General features: G+C 40.9%; 1 protein-coding gene across 1 annotated transcript; it reads right to left on the reverse strand.

The window, feature by feature from the left end:
* Positions 1 to 957: 957 nt before the first annotated feature.
* gnb5b (guanine nucleotide binding protein (G protein), beta 5b) lies at positions 958 to 10,550 on the reverse strand. Its single transcript, XM_070829201.1, has 11 exons — positions 10,434 to 10,550; positions 9,712 to 9,848; positions 9,503 to 9,544; positions 8,192 to 8,268; positions 7,710 to 7,842; positions 3,761 to 3,904; positions 3,465 to 3,556; positions 2,727 to 2,775; positions 2,200 to 2,296; positions 1,696 to 1,862; positions 958 to 1,502 (listed from the first exon to the last, which is right to left on the reverse strand). The coding sequence occupies exons 1-11, from the start codon at positions 10,543 to 10,545 to the stop codon at positions 1,491 to 1,493; spliced, it is 1,062 nt and encodes a 353-aa protein (XP_070685302.1). The 5' UTR covers positions 10,546 to 10,550; the 3' UTR covers positions 958 to 1,490.
* Positions 10,551 to 15,771: the final 5,221 nt, after the last annotated feature.

Genomic DNA, 15,771 nt, shown 5'->3' on the forward strand with positions numbered 1-15,771 from the left:
CACAGTTTACCACAGTAATGATGTCATGTATATTCTCAACTCTCAGGGGATGTTGAGTGACATTAAGGGGATGATGTTGATAAGAATCGCTGACCTTTGGCCATTGTTAAGAAAAATAAAGACGTGCATGGTGGAGAGACTGATCAATACTTTGAGGACACACATCAAGAACTGGACTACGGTCACAAAGACCTGTTGAGTGTTTCACTGAGGTAACTGGACCTCCCTCAGTACCAGTAGGCTATATATATTATTCTATATAATACCTGTATAGACCTGCAGTGACAATTCAGTTGAAACAGTAAAAATCTATACATTTTTACTATATACAGTATATAGTTATATACTATAACTATATTCAAAGGCTTATAATATCAGTCTTTTAGCACGTTTTAACTCCAAAATGTTATTTAATACTAGATTAATGTTCTGTTGTGATGTTCTACAGGACTTTTCGTAGGACAGCACAGTGGTGATGCAGTAGAACACCCCCTGGTGGCATACAGTACACACACACAACTAAAGAAGTGTCCTGTCTTTCTTGGGATATCTGATTAAGACTATTGTTTCCACACACACACACACACACACACACACACACACACACACACACACACACACACACACACAGAATGATCTGCACAAAGCTTTTGCGTTGTTCCTTCACAACAGCTGCCTTGGGTTGGTACAATAGACCATAATAACATCAGGTCTCAGGCTATTTACATTTCTCTCCAAATTTCAGAAAATGGGATTTAATCTGGATCAACCTCGGTGCCAGGAGGCCGAATGAGAGACATGTCAGGTCACCTTTATCTGTTTGGGCAAACTGTGTTTGTGTTTCAATTACACCAGCACATGAGGTCACCTGCAGACGTGAAATGTAAAGGTGGGTGAGAACACAAAGATACAAAAAAAACAGTGCCAGAAATACTTATTTTCTTTATTTTTCTCACCTAAGCTGTCGAGTTTATGTATATCAAAATAAAATGAAATCTGTGGCTACACTTAAGTTGTCTTACTTTGGATAATGACAGTATCTATGGCAGAGTGCCACAGTAACAACAACACGTGCATGTGCACCCACAGCATGAGTGGTTCTCACTGGAGAGGTGACAATGAACTACTGTACATAATTGACAGGACAATAGCAGACATATGCTCTTGATTTCTACAGCGCTTCTGGGCTCTTTACACCCACAATTATTTCCCACTATATTAGCAATAACAATTACAAAATAATTATAAAGTTATCAGTTACAGTCATCAAGCTAGCAATGATAGATTACGAATCCAAACCTGATCAACTTTCAGTTACTATACAATGATATAGTTACTATACAATGACACATTTTAGGTGTTTGTGTGTATGTGTTTGTCAAACTGAAGGTTTGTATGAACACGGTCCTGCAGTAGTGTTGATTTCACGTCGGTACTTGCAGTTGTGGTAGTCACATACAGTAATAGTGGTGCTTTCCTTGCGGGAAACTCTAGGCCCAAATCTGAATGAAAGAAATATGAGGAATCAGGGGGGTTAAAACACATATGGAATCATTTTTAATACATCTAAGGAGGGAGACCTACGACATGCATTGTAAAGATTCCTTTACAGTGGCAGCATTTGATGTATCAGTCAAAACAAAGAAGAAAACTAAAACAGCTATAAAAATGTTGCGTAGGGAAACTCCTGCTCACCCGTAAGGTGTTGTCCCAGGAGGCTGAGCAGAGAGCGGTGCCATCAGGTGACACTCTGACTCTGCTGACACGGTTCTCATGGCCAAACATAACCACAACTCGATTTCCTTTTAAAACATCCCACACATTGATGGTGTAGTCATTATAACCAGCGAAAAGCAGGCGACCTGGGGTGTGAGGGGGTGAGAGAGAGAAAGAGGAAATGGGGCATTTGGAGGAAGAGGAAGTGGAAACAGGCAAAGGATTGGTTGAGATAGAGATCGAATTCTTCCCTGAATCACTAAAAAATAATTTATTCATATTAAATATTGTAGCACATCTTGGAACTGTTAGCTTTTCCAGTAGCTGCTGATGACTAAAGCTTATTATTTAATAAATCAACAGATGACTGATCAGACAGATATATTAAAAAAGTGCCCCAATCAACACTCATTTTCACAAGTAAAGCAATATTTATTGAGCACATTTCATATTGATTTAGCTTGAAATGATATAAGTCCTTACCACTCAAAGAGAAGTCCACAGTGGAAGCACCAAATATGATGCTGTCCTTCTGGTAGACGGCTACCTCGCGGTCAGCTCGCAGATCATAGAAACGGCACTGAGGAACACCAATAAACATGCAACGACGCACAGACAGGACACACAAAGTTCATTTGACGACAGGAATTTTAGCCTGTGAATGGTCTACAGAAAGCACTATTGTAGCACAGTGTATCATAGCAACAGGCTCGGGTAAGGCTTTAGCTTGTCAGCACACATTGTTGATTAAACTAAAGGGATGGCATGAAGACATGTTTAGGAACCCTGACTGACATTTGTGTGTATTTGAAAGGTTATTCTGTTCCAGGTGTCTTAACAACAAAAAAATAAATCACTGAGATCACTGAGTTCACCCCAACATCAAGAGTGAGCCCGATACATCAACTGGATTTCTGCACATGCACTGAAGTTGTCAATTTAACCATGTTGCACAGGACAAGCAGAAAAACAACAACAAACTGATAAGCAGGTCGTATGATGTGACTCACTGTGGCATCATCAGAGGCAGAAGCAAATGCATCTCCACTGGGGTAATACCTAAACACACACAACCGCAGGCAGAATCATTATTACAGCACCACTGTACTTACTATTTGAAAGAAGCCTGATTCATCATTTTAAATATGTCAGTACGATGTCAGGGGCGGTTGGTTGGTCTTCGTCTTACTCTGATTCAGTAGATTAACAAGTCTCCCTTTCGCACAACTCAAACATCTGAACACTTGCAATCACTTACACACTCCATTTATAGATATTTTGCACATTCAATAAAAAAAAAATTGTGCATGAAAAGCGCAAATGTGCACATAAAACAAAAGTACATCACTTTTCAAAAGCTTACAGTGAAATGAAGTAAAACAATATGACAACATTTGCCTAAAATAGATCAGATTTGTTGCATTCAACCTATTGGTCTCCAACTCTGAAAACACACTGTGAAGTAAGGGCACTGCTTATTCATTAAAACAGAAACATTACAGGGTAACAAAGTGCCTCAGATGTCCTCTATGATGCTGAGCATTTGTGTAGATATTTGTGGGTAAAATGCCATGAGCTAGGAATCTAATCCATTTATAATAGTAGTGGGGGAAGTGGAAGTGCCAGTATAACTATCACTTCTACTCTTGCCCTCATTGTGACAACAGCTAGTAAACCTTTCCACTTATTATATAGATATATAGATAAACACTGTGAGACTTTTGTTTTTTTCAAAGAGCTGGACTCACTTTACACAGTTGATATCCGACTCATGATTCTCAAAAGACTGGATGTTCTGTCCGGAACGCATGTCCCATACGTTGGCCTTCTTATCACAGCCCTGATAACACACACACACACACACACACAAATATAAGAAAAGAAAATATTGTTACTGTTTTGTGTAAAAATCCAGTTTCTTTAGGAAAATGTCTCTGTGTTGTGAAAACTCTAAATCCAAAGAGGACCATGGGTTACAGGGTTTTGCCTAAACACATGAATTATAAGCACAGACTCTCTCTCTCTTTCTCTCTCTCTCTCTCACCCCAGAGACAAAGGTGTTTCCAGTCTCAGACGGGGCGAGGTCCAGGGACAAGACATCAGCTGTGTGGCCATGGAAACTCTGCAGCAGCTGCCCGCTCTCCACATCCCACAAAGCACATGTGCCGTCACCACTGGAGGTTAGGAGCTAATAGAAAAGTACATACACATACATTAACAAATGCTCCCAAACACATTCATACAAGAAATGGGCAGACCACATGTGTTCAGCATACACACAAACACAAAAAACAGAAAGCTTACTTTACCAAAGTGTTTTGGAGCAAAGGAGAGACATTGTACATGTACTACAGTGCAGTACAGTGTATTTTGAAAGACTTCCATAAACCATATGAAGTGAACCTTTATCACATGTTGTCTTTCTACAAACACTGTGGTATGATATTTTGATTAACCTAACTGTGTGGATACAGCTGGTACACCAGTGAACCAAACACTGCAGTAACTAGACAGGGGAAGTCCCATCACAGTGGACTTTTATTTTTAGCCACACCCATTTGCATCTAGATAGATTTTCTGGTATTTAGAATTTTGTCCACATCTGTTTTTTTACAACTCTTCCTAAACATTTTAGCAATCATACCCTAACGTGGTACAGGACCATGCAGGAAAATGGTTCTTTTTCAGATTCGTGATATTCCATACAGTTTTGCTATAGCTGGCCCTCAAATGTTTGCTCAAATGCTGTGGGCAGGGCTTCTTTTATAAAAAATGACATGTCTCCTGAATGCTTTGCGCTTTTACAACCACATTTGGAGGCCATCTGCAGATATGGTGTTAGAACGACCATGTCGCTTCTGGTGCCATTTGGCCAACAGGTGCCGCTGTAACCGTCTCTCTGTATGTATGTGTGTATGTCCTTAGGCATATCTTGAGAAGTGTTTATTTGATTGACAGCGTCACAAGCATCACTTCCAGGGGGCAAGCAGTCGGCCTGCTGTGAATAGCTATGTGTGCCAAATGGCAGCGCCCTGAATGGGCACCTGCATTAGCGCTATAAACTAGACAAGAGGGAATCTCTATATATCTGCCAGGAATATGTGTGTGCGTAGGTGTGTGTTTGTGGTCTTCGATTTACTCACGAACCGTTCATCTGATTGACTTCACACTCAGCGGATATATGACTGGGGACGGCAGTGTTGAGTTGTTGGTTTTTTTGGTATGTGTACACTTTAGAAGAGCTACACCTCTCCCGTCTCTACCAGTGGCACATGCACTAGCACAGGGAGGACAGAAGACAGGTGAGTTGACTGATAGTGACTGATGTCTGATAGTGACTATGTCCTAAACTTCACTCAGTATTGTGATAGCAGTAATATTAACCATCTTGCTGACATCCAGTGAGATATCAGTTTATATAGTGACCTAACAATTGTATATATGTGTGTGTGTGTGTGTGTGTGTGTGTCCAGGGGAGTTGAGTGTTGAGTGTGATGTCAATCAGATGAGCAGTTATCGAGAACGCTACAAGCAGCACTTCTGGGGGCCAAGCCATCAGCCCTCTAAACAGGCACATCCCGAGACAACGCTGCATGCAGCAACACCAGGAAAAAAAATAAAACTGCAGGATTTCATTGATTCTAGAGAACTAAAAGCATCTATTTTATTACAAACACCTTCACAATGCATATTAGATATTGGGATTTTTTCTGGGAGTTTTGGTTCTTTCATTTATGTGTGACCTTTCCTGCAGGTTTCGCTTTCATTTCTCACTTAAACTGAAAAACGAAACAAAAATAAAGAAGAAAAGAGTGACTTGATGGAATACTTCTGCTATTTGAATGGAAAAGTGTAAGTTCACTGAAAATCATTCATGATCATTTCAACCTCAGCAATAGAATCATCAACTATCTAAAAACTGTTTTAACAGTTTGGACTGATGGAGATGCTGTATGCTCCTATTATGACTAAATATAACGGCACTGTGACTGTAGCTGTTGTGCTCCCTTATCAAAAGCCAAAGGCCAGCATCTCCCAACTAACATAGAAACCTCTCACTCTGCATTGTGTATCCACATACAAGCATCAACACAAAATGCCAAAATGTCAGCAATTCCTCTGATGAAAGCAGATTATGGGCACTTAGAGACAACAGCAAACATCAGAGATCCCTGCTGGCTGCTGGATTAGAGAGCTCCTGCTGGATGACCTCAGGCACAAAAACACACCACATCCTGCCTGCACTGTGAGGTAGCTCCAGTTTCAACATGAATGCAATTATCAGTAAGTCACAATTACTGGCACACACAGATGGGACCCTCCCTGATCTAAGAGCCGTTACATCAGTCTGACTTTGCTTACCACCACCTGCATGTTACCATATATCAAATACTTGCAGGGGGGGTCATTAAATTACCCACTGATCCCACATGTGCAGTGAATGAGTTTAATGAAAAAGCCTCACAACTTATATATCAAAACTGTCAGCCAGCTCACAACTTAAATGCTGCTCTCAGTTGGACACACACACACAGATACAACAACACAAGACTGTAAGTTAAGGCTGCTTGAAAATGTGAAACAACTCTTGCAGGAAATAAACAGTAAAGACACTTTCTGAGCTTCCAATTTAGTCCACAGCTTTTATGATCCAAGGTCTCTTTTAACAGAACACAACTTGTGTGCATGCATGTGTCTTTGTGTGTGAGATGCAGCATGAGAGAGGAGACGTGTGAGAGACATGTACTGTATGTGTGTGTGAGACATGTACTGTATGTGTGTGAGACATGTACTGTATGTGTGTGAGAGAGACATGTACTGTATGTGTGTGTGAGACATGTACTGTATGTGTGTGTGAGAGACATGTACTGTATGTGTGTGTGAGACATGTACTGTATGTGTGTGTGAGACATGTACTGTATGTGTGTGTGAGAGACATGTACTGTATGTGTGTGAGAGAGACATGTACTGTATGTGTGTGTGAGACATGTACTGTATGTGTGTGAGAGAGATGTACTGTATGGGTGTGTGAGAGACAGGAAGAACACATGTATGTGTTTGTCTGTGTGTTAAATGTTCTGCCCTCAGGTCACTGTGCTCCACTCTTTCATAGATAAAAGCCACTCAGTGTCTATTAATACATGCGGGATAGAGGACCATCACCGGCCTACCCCCCCCCTCTTGCCTCTTTCCTGCCCCCTCATCAGTCCTGCCATCTCCCCCTGCCTCTTCCTCCTGTCCTCTGTCATTGTGCTCTTCTGCCTTGTTGAGGATCACACTCAAGTAAATTATTAAATCCAAATATCTATTTTCTTCCTGTCTTCCTTTCATTTTTTTTTCATCCTGCCTTCTTCCTACCTTCCCTCTATCCTGTTAGGGACGCAACATGAAAAAATAATAATCCTAAAAGGCAGTATTTCAAATAAATGTACAGAATCTAAATGCATTTGTCATACCTTGAAGATTATTGTGATAGGAGAAGCAGATGGTACATTGGTCTATGGGCACGATTTGTGAGACGCCCCGGATTCAAATCCCAGCGGAGCCCTACCTATCACAGGGCAGATGCTTGTCTCTTGCTAATGCGTTAGCATGATGTTGGTCATTTAACAGCTAAAGAATTAATTGTACAGACTGCAAACTATGAAAAGAGCACGTCAGGGCCAAACATTGCAGCCTGAATATAGAGTACATACTGAAACTGGCTAGAAAGTCCAGCTATGCCAATTGCTCATCTAAAATTGAAATACTATGAATAGCAGTCAGCAACCGGTTCATCTCATGGCAGGCCCCCAGCTGAACAAAGGCCTCCCCAAGCTCCACCAAACCTTCAAGTTCAGATCCAACTCTCAGAATTAAGTCAACGTGAAATCTTTTATCTACAAATCTCACAAATGCAAACAAAGCATCCAAGTGGAACAGTGCAGTTAATCACTCATCATAGATTACTGAAGTTCAATCTATAAAATAGACTTTAAACTGTTGTTGCCCACCTGCATGTCAGAGTTGGCGAAGGTGCATCCTGATAAATAGTTGGTGTGCATGGCGACAGACTTCTTCTTTAGAGCCACATTCTCGTTTTTGTCCAGTGACAGCGGGAACACTGAGCACCTGTTATCTAATCCGCTATTGACGGAGTTAAAAACAAAAGAGGTTAAATGACAGGTCTCATACCAGTCTGTAGTTACGTCTGCTAGTTAGCACTCACTATTTGAAATCAAACAGTGCACAATTGTCGTGCAGAGTTCGGGGCGTGGATGTAAGCTATGAGTGATCCCGGCTGACAGAGAAATGATGACTGTGTAAAGGGGCTGAGGGTTCAGACTCACACTTAAGTGTATGTTTTTTCTTTTCTTTTCTTTATAATAGTAATACTTTTGAACGAAAGAAAAAATTAAACACATTACTTCACTGGACAGTGAAACTGTTGATTTTTGATTATTGCTTAAAGAGTAGCAGTCCATTAAATACTCACCCACAAGCCACAGCACAACCCGAGGGAGCATAAGCACATGCCATCACCCATGTGCACGGCAGGCTCAACCCATGTTCCTGTAAGTCACAGACAGCACAAACATACATGTAGACACACAAATGCATGTAAAAAGAAATAAAACATAATTCATTATAGATAAGAAAATGAATTCTCTTTAGTTATCATCAAGCACCTGTTCTCTTACACACACACACACACACACACACACACTCAGGCGCAGACATAGCTGCTGTATACTTGGATGAGGTGAGTATTAGTAGGGATTATGTTCAGTGTGGTTATGTCTGTTCCATCAAGAGGTATGATGGTTAAACCAGGCTGCCATTTAAGTGCACTCTGCCAAACACACACAAACACACACACACACACACACACACACACACACACACACACACACACACACACACACACACACACACACACACACACACACACACACACACAGTGATTACAGAGGACAGATGAACAGATAATCTTTAAAGGCATATTTGCATGTGATCATGTAGCATCATCTCTGTCTGTCTGTCTCTTAGAGGATGACCCTCCCACCCTCTCAACACCAGTGCATATGCTGAAGAGAACATGACGATCCGAGCATTCAAAGGGAAAAAAAAACAACACATAGCCTTATATAACCGTGAAGTTGGGTAACCTAGCGTCTGGAAGTAACAGTCCTGTTCACATTTGTCCAAAGACAGACCGTCTGGTTGTCATTTCCCTCTCTTGGATGGACATTAAACTCAACCTTTTGATTTATAATGACCGACATGTCATGTGATTGCGCAAAATGTTGGGAGCTCAGCCAGCTAAGAGTGAGTGTAGTTGACCAATTCCTATCTTGGATTTCTTTTATCTCAGATTTCCTCTTAGTCTTGCGGATATTGTGGTATCTAGTGCCTTTTGACATATCGAACTGATCACAGCAAACTATCGTACTGAGAAATGAAGGTAATACATTAACAATAGATGTTTGTGCTTTTCTGAATTGAGTATTGAGATTACAGTTACAATTTTCAAATGCAAATGTGTAGTGGTAAAAAATACGTCACCAGCACATTTATAATCCTATACATTTTCATAAAAGTGAATCCCACTGAGAAATATCAGAGCTCCTCTATATGTAATTCTGATCGGGGGATTTTGGGAACCTTCATTCTTGTCTATTTTTCCTTCCCAAGAATCTGAAGCTTTTGATATTTAGCCCCTCAACTTATGGTAATTTATTACTCAAAGGAATCCACATGTTCCTACAAATGCACAACCATAAGCACCACATAGACCTCTACACACCTTATTAAGAGTGAATGCATCCCAGACAATCACTTTTCCATCCTAGATTAGACAAAAAAAACAGCATTACTGTGGGGTTACATGGCATTATCATGTCACATGTATATTTGAATTAATATTCTATAATACTACACTATATGGCTCTTAATACATTGTATCACATCTGTGTGTGTGTGTGTGTGTGTGTGTGTGTGTGTGCAGGTGTGTACCTGTGAGGAGCTGACGAGACGACGCTTGTCTTTACACCAGTCCATACACAGCACCTTATTCCCATGACCCTTCAACACACGCCTGGTCTTTATGGATAGAGCACCCAACACCTCAACCTTCTCAGCCACCTGGTGCACTGAGGCACACACACACACACACACACACACACACACACACACACACACACACACACACACACACACACACACACACACACTCAATTCAACTAGTTTTGTAAGGTTTAAGACAGTGGTGGAAGAAGTACTGAGATCCTCTATTTAAGTACGTAAGTAAGTTGGACTGCCTCAATTTAAAAATACTTCCCAAGGGGAAGCACAAACATTAGAGAAGCATCCTCAGCAAACTGTACTTAACATGTCAAAAGTAAAACATCTCCAGATGCAGCAGATCGGTGCCTGTCTGTGCAATAGGAGATGTCATGGATCATTATTCCTAATGCTTAAACACTAGCCAGCATATCCAGGGCTGATTGTAACGCTCTGTTTCCCTCTGGGTCATCACATTTTCAGCAGATTCACATCTGTATCTAAAACCTTATTCTGCAAAGTTTCCAGTAGCTCTGGGTGTCGGATAGACAGTGAAATCTAGCTGACTGTGAGGACCTGGCAGCAGACAGAGGAGTGAAGTGAGCAGGCTGGATGTCGGTAAAAAGGTGAGCTGCAGCGCTTCTCTTCTGGTCCTAACAGGTCCGGACACTTACGCTCGATGTCGTTGAGCTTGCCCCGCTCCTCCTCCAGCTTCTTCTTCAGATTGTCGCTTTCCCTCTTCAGTGACGCCAGGGTTTCCCCTGACAGGAGCCCCTGACAGGCCATCTGAGAGCAGGAGGAGGAGAAGAGAAAAGAAAAGAAAAGAGAAGAGGTGGGAGCGGAGAAGAACGACAAACAGGAGAGTTCAGGGATGGCTGCTGGAGGTTTGCAGCGATGCTGCCGCGCGCCTCACACTGAACTCTCTGCCCCCCCTCCCCCTCTTCCCCCTCTCCTCCCCCTCCTCCCCCACGTTCTAGTGCATAACAGGCACCACAGACATTTACTGCTCCTAACACACAGCCTTTCGTCATCCACATGTCCCCACACTTCATTTACTCATTGACAGTTTTAGTCTGGTTCCAGATCAGAAACATAACCAACTAGAGACGATGGGATCACACCAGGTGAAGTGTGTGCCAGGTTTATTCATCATGTGTAACCATCCTGGCCTGGATCAGACATCCTAGTAAAGGTAAAACAGGCCTGGCTAGTAAGTGTGGCCTATGTAGGCTTAGATGTAACATGATAGTTTCTGTTGTTGGTGATAATAAAGGTTGAATGTTATCTAGATTGTGCTGGATCAGGAGTTATTGACTGAAACTGGAATACAGTGATCCCTGACTTTGGGCCAGGGGTGTAAAATGGGGGTGCCAAAGGCCCCTTCCCTATTTGCCACCCCAGCCTTGCATGGACCACACCCATCTCCAAACCTGCCCTTCATTGTCATCTGTGAAGTTTCATGACTGTATCTTGCGCTGTTGTGACGCTGTTAGTGAAGGGCAACAATGATGGACACTGTTACTGCACACACACTCCAGCTACTCACTGAATGAGATCAAATGAACTGACTTCCGTCGGCTGCTTGCCCAGGGAGGGCATTCTGTGTATATATATATATATATATATATATATATATATATATATATATATATATAAATTCTGTAATATTTACTTTACATACAAGTGGCATGATGAGCCAATGCATTCAAATGTATATTTTATCTTTTTTAATGTAGACGTACACATGATGACTGGTGATGCACTGAAGAGACGTTTTGTAGTTTCACAGGCAGCACTAGCAGAATGTAAATGTACCAGTGTCTCAGAGAAACTGACGCCATATTTTGCAAAAAATTGCCTCATGAATAAACCTGGATCAAGTCACCTGTTTTCGTCAAAGTCAGTTCACTTATGTCACATGTGCCATTAAACCATTAACACCGATTCTGTGTCATAGTTGGTATGATCGCATCACAAGAGTTCTCTAGTTTAAACTTTAGATCACTGACCGGGCTATGATGTAGCATGTCAGTTAAGCACTTAATAAACCAGTTGAGCCAGGTTGAAATCATTTCCTATTTTTCAATTTTTTCGATTTCCCACAAAGAATCTTTAAAACTTAATCTAATATAATCTATTTAAAAGGTGCTGCTGAGTTTTATGTCCTCAGTGAAACAGATGTTGCTCAAAGTGTTTGTGTTGATCATCATCAAAGCAATAGATAATCTTCACGTGTAACTGCCACACAGTTAGCTGTTATCATTACATAGCTTCATATATGAACATTAAGTGTGCACTGTAAATTTAGGGCCACAAGGCTGAAACAGTGTACAGAGCTTAATGGGTATATCTAGATTTAATCTCTAATCTACACCACGTCAAATCAAATCTCTGATACTGCAAACATTGCCACGGTGTGCAACGAAATGATGTGGCCGCTGTTTAGAGAAGAGAAACTGAAAAACGTCATGTACCACTTCCACACAGAAGGAGCAGTAGTTGGTGGCCTCATTCTTAATGTAGATGTTCATAAGAGGACTAGCTTTCCCACAGCTGTCACAAGGGCCAAAAGTGGCCGCCACGAATGTCTGGTCACACATGGCTGCAGATCCCCAACACTCCCTGTGGAAAACACAAACATTAAGATTTATTATAACCAGCTAGACTACAATATTTTGCTTTATTTAGGCTTTTTTTCATTTTAGCTCTGGGGTTGTGACCACTTGGCCTGCTAGTGTGTGTGTCTGTGTGTGGAGGGTGCCGGGAGATAAGTAGTTGGTAATCTACTCCAGCCTGATCCTTCTCTTAGCTCCAGAGAAGAGGAGTGCAGCACAGCTATTCTGGGAACTGCACATAGCCGGCAATAACAATACACTACATGATAAACACTAATCACAGATGCGTATGACCTTTCCAATCACAAATGTACATGTTATCACTGCTGTGCTTTTATTTCAAGCAGCAACTTTTCACATGTAATCATGTTGTAAGACACAATAACCATAACATACTGATATGTGAAGTTTCCTTGTTGTTACAAACACATAAAACTCATCAATACTAGAAAGTGTACAGAATGTACATGTAATAGAATAAAATAAAACATTATGGAGTTGTTTTAGCCATTTGAAAACACTGCTAATGTCATAGGTGACTTGAATGTTAATCATAATAACTTGTCATTTTACCTGTTGAGGTAATCATTATATTTGTTTTTTTACAAAATGTACAGAGCGTACCTGAGCAGACTAGAAAGATTTACTACTATCAAACTCCACTCACAGGTTAAAGTTACATTTGTACAACAGACTTAGCACATCAAAACACCTCAACACATCAGCCACCAGTTTGAATGTAAATTTCTACAAACAGCAGCAATATCATCAATAAAATCTTACCCAACAAGAGATTTCTTCCCCCTCTGTACAGCAGGTATGTGTCCCTTGGAGAGCTAAGTTGAGTTTTTCTCGTGAAGAGGATTGTCAGTGAGGTACAGGGAGGGAACAGTAAGCTTCTTAGTAAAGTATTTAAGCTGCAACTCTGCTCTGCTTTTACCTCTATGCTGTCCCAGCAGCATTACCCACAAGACGTTTTTTAAAACTCCCTAGGACTACCTGATGTACTGCATGATGTAATATTACTGTGTATCACCTCTGTATGTGTGTCAACATACAGCTTCTCCAGTATAGACTTACACTGCAGACTCCTTTGATGTCATGTCCAGGCTGTGGTAGAACCGTACTGTAGCTTTCTATTACTAATAGATTATAGATAGTGTTTGTGACATGAAAGAAAGAGATTTTCGTATTAAAAAGTGTTTGACATGGCTTTAGAATGAACGAAAAAAAAAAAAGAAATAATCTCCCACAGACAATCCGACACTGCTGAATTCTTTTATTTACTTTTACAGATTTGACAAATTTCTTCCAAGCTTCTTAGTTTCTTAATGGTGAACACGTTCACTAAGCACAGCTACCAGAAACTACAAATAGTCCAGTGTGTCAAATGTACACATGGGTCAGAGAGACATTTTGGTACCGTCAGCATGTTCACATCAGTACCACAACAGCTGGGATGATAATGCATCTTTATGCTTTGAACAATTTTTGAAATGGCACAAACAACACTAGTGCTGATAAGAACGATGGTAATTATAATGTCAATGTCGTATCGTACAACCAACTCTCTCCTTTATGTAAAAACACTTTTTTTTTCCTCCCGCATGACAGCCCAAGAGAAGCCCCGGGGAGCAAGACACTGCAGCTCTGCTCAACAATAACAACCAATGAATGAACCTGTTTTTTCTCTCTGAAACTAGGCCAGCCTTCCTATTGTGCACTCTCACTTCACCAGTCTTCACAGTCTGACTAAGACTGAGAGGGCTGGTGCTGCATCCACAGAATCCAGAGAGTGCCTTCTTACCTGTGCCTTGCATTAATTGATTCTTTAATAAAATGACAAGGAAAATCACTGATTGAGAGAACGAAGCACCCACTGACAAAGGGAATGTGGTACAGGAAGCTTAGCGGGCCACAGCTCAGTAAAAATGTGGTGGGAATCAAAGGCAGAAAGGCTCTTTAATGTGAAGTATTTCTTTTTACACTATATCCATCTATTATTCATCTGATTTCCTCAGCAATGTCTAAAAAGTGCATTTTGACTGAAGGTTAAACAATGCAACCTGTGACACCAACTTTATGACCGAAGGACACCTTATCAAAATAAAACGATCGCATTTAACAATTTATATTCATTTTACAGTGAAAAAAAATACCACACCGACAGAACGAAACAATGCCACGATGTTGACCACGTGTTTCAGTCATTAAGATGATTCAGATAAGGCTTTGTCCACAATGTGCAGCTAAAATCATGATACACTTCATTAACAATATTAAACATTCATATGGTTAATTAATTCCTTCAGTTTCTGTCTTGTCTCGCGACAACCTGCAGATATGTACTCTTTAACAAACCGCTCTTTTAACTACCCATTATTATAAACAAAGGGAGATTGATGACGTGGTCTCAAAAAGAGCATATGGATATCAAATTATTTTCAATTACAAAGCACAGCACAAAACAACTTAACATACTAACTTCTCTTTACTTCACATACAATGTGTTTCCATCTGTAGCCATTGAGAGTGAGAGTGGTCCGTTTCATGTGGAATTTCATAAGATACTTCACCTTGGTCAAATATTTTTTTTTATTTCTCAGCACAAACTGTGCCTTCACCAATTTACTGACATTTCTGCTTCAGAGGAATCACTTCTGGTCTAAACAAAACATTCAATCGACACCACGAGTCCAGTTTTGGTGACTATTCACAATCTTATATCAGCACCTTAAAAATATTCCATCAAAGTGAAATATCTTTTGGAGAGGGTGAGGTCGATAGGCAAATGTAAGGGTCACATGAGGGCAAGAGGCAAATTTGGTAGACTTTTAATACTAATGGCACAGCAGGGAGTAAATAAGCAAAAGTGGTAAACACGAGGCAGCCAGGACGATGTTAACGAGACTTAATGTGACGACATGGGCAGGTTCCCTGACACTCATCTTAACTATACCAAGGCCTCTCTGTACAAACTGGAAAAACAATGGCATGCAGGTTCGTTTCAGGTAAGTGGCATTCCTGCTAACACCAAGCCCATGCAGGTTACATGAAGGCAGCAGAAGTGGCACATTTGTACAGTTTTTTTTTTAAACCACATTCTTAAGGGTGTGGTGCAACTCAACCCTCAGCTCTCTTAAAGCCAAATGTGTCTGGGTAGCTGCATCAAAACAATCTGTGCACCACACAACATCTTTCTTTGTCAGTAACCCTGAACTAAACGGTACAAACGGTACAAATGAGATGCTGAAAAGCGCAAACGTCATGTGTTTTTGGTAATAAAAGCCCATGCTATGCTTTCTTGGCCACTCAAAAGGAAGGCATTGGGTGAACATGAAGGAGGAGACGAGAGGAATCAGTCCACAAAACTGCAGTTGGGGTTAGTTGGGAATAA

Source organism: Pempheris klunzingeri, chromosome 1 (assembly GCF_042242105.1).
Source record: "Pempheris klunzingeri isolate RE-2024b chromosome 1, fPemKlu1.hap1, whole genome shotgun sequence".
Classification (NCBI taxonomy): Eukaryota; Metazoa; Chordata; class Actinopteri; order Acropomatiformes; family Pempheridae; genus Pempheris; species Pempheris klunzingeri.

Excerpts from the sequence above, each read along its gene's own strand:
- gnb5b (XM_070829201.1), bottom strand. The coding sequence starts at position 10,545 with ATGGCCTGTCAGGGGCTCCTGTCAGGGGAAACCCTGGCGTCACTGAAG. Across the intron at positions 9,545-9,711 it reads GTCTCGTCAGCTCCTCACAG|GATGGAAAAGTGATTGTCTG; the intron begins GTACACACCTGC and ends TGTCTAATCTAG. Across the intron at positions 3,557-3,760 it reads GAAACACCTTTGTCTCTGGG|GGCTGTGATAAGAAGGCCAA; the intron begins GTGAGAGAGAGA and ends GTGTGTTATCAG.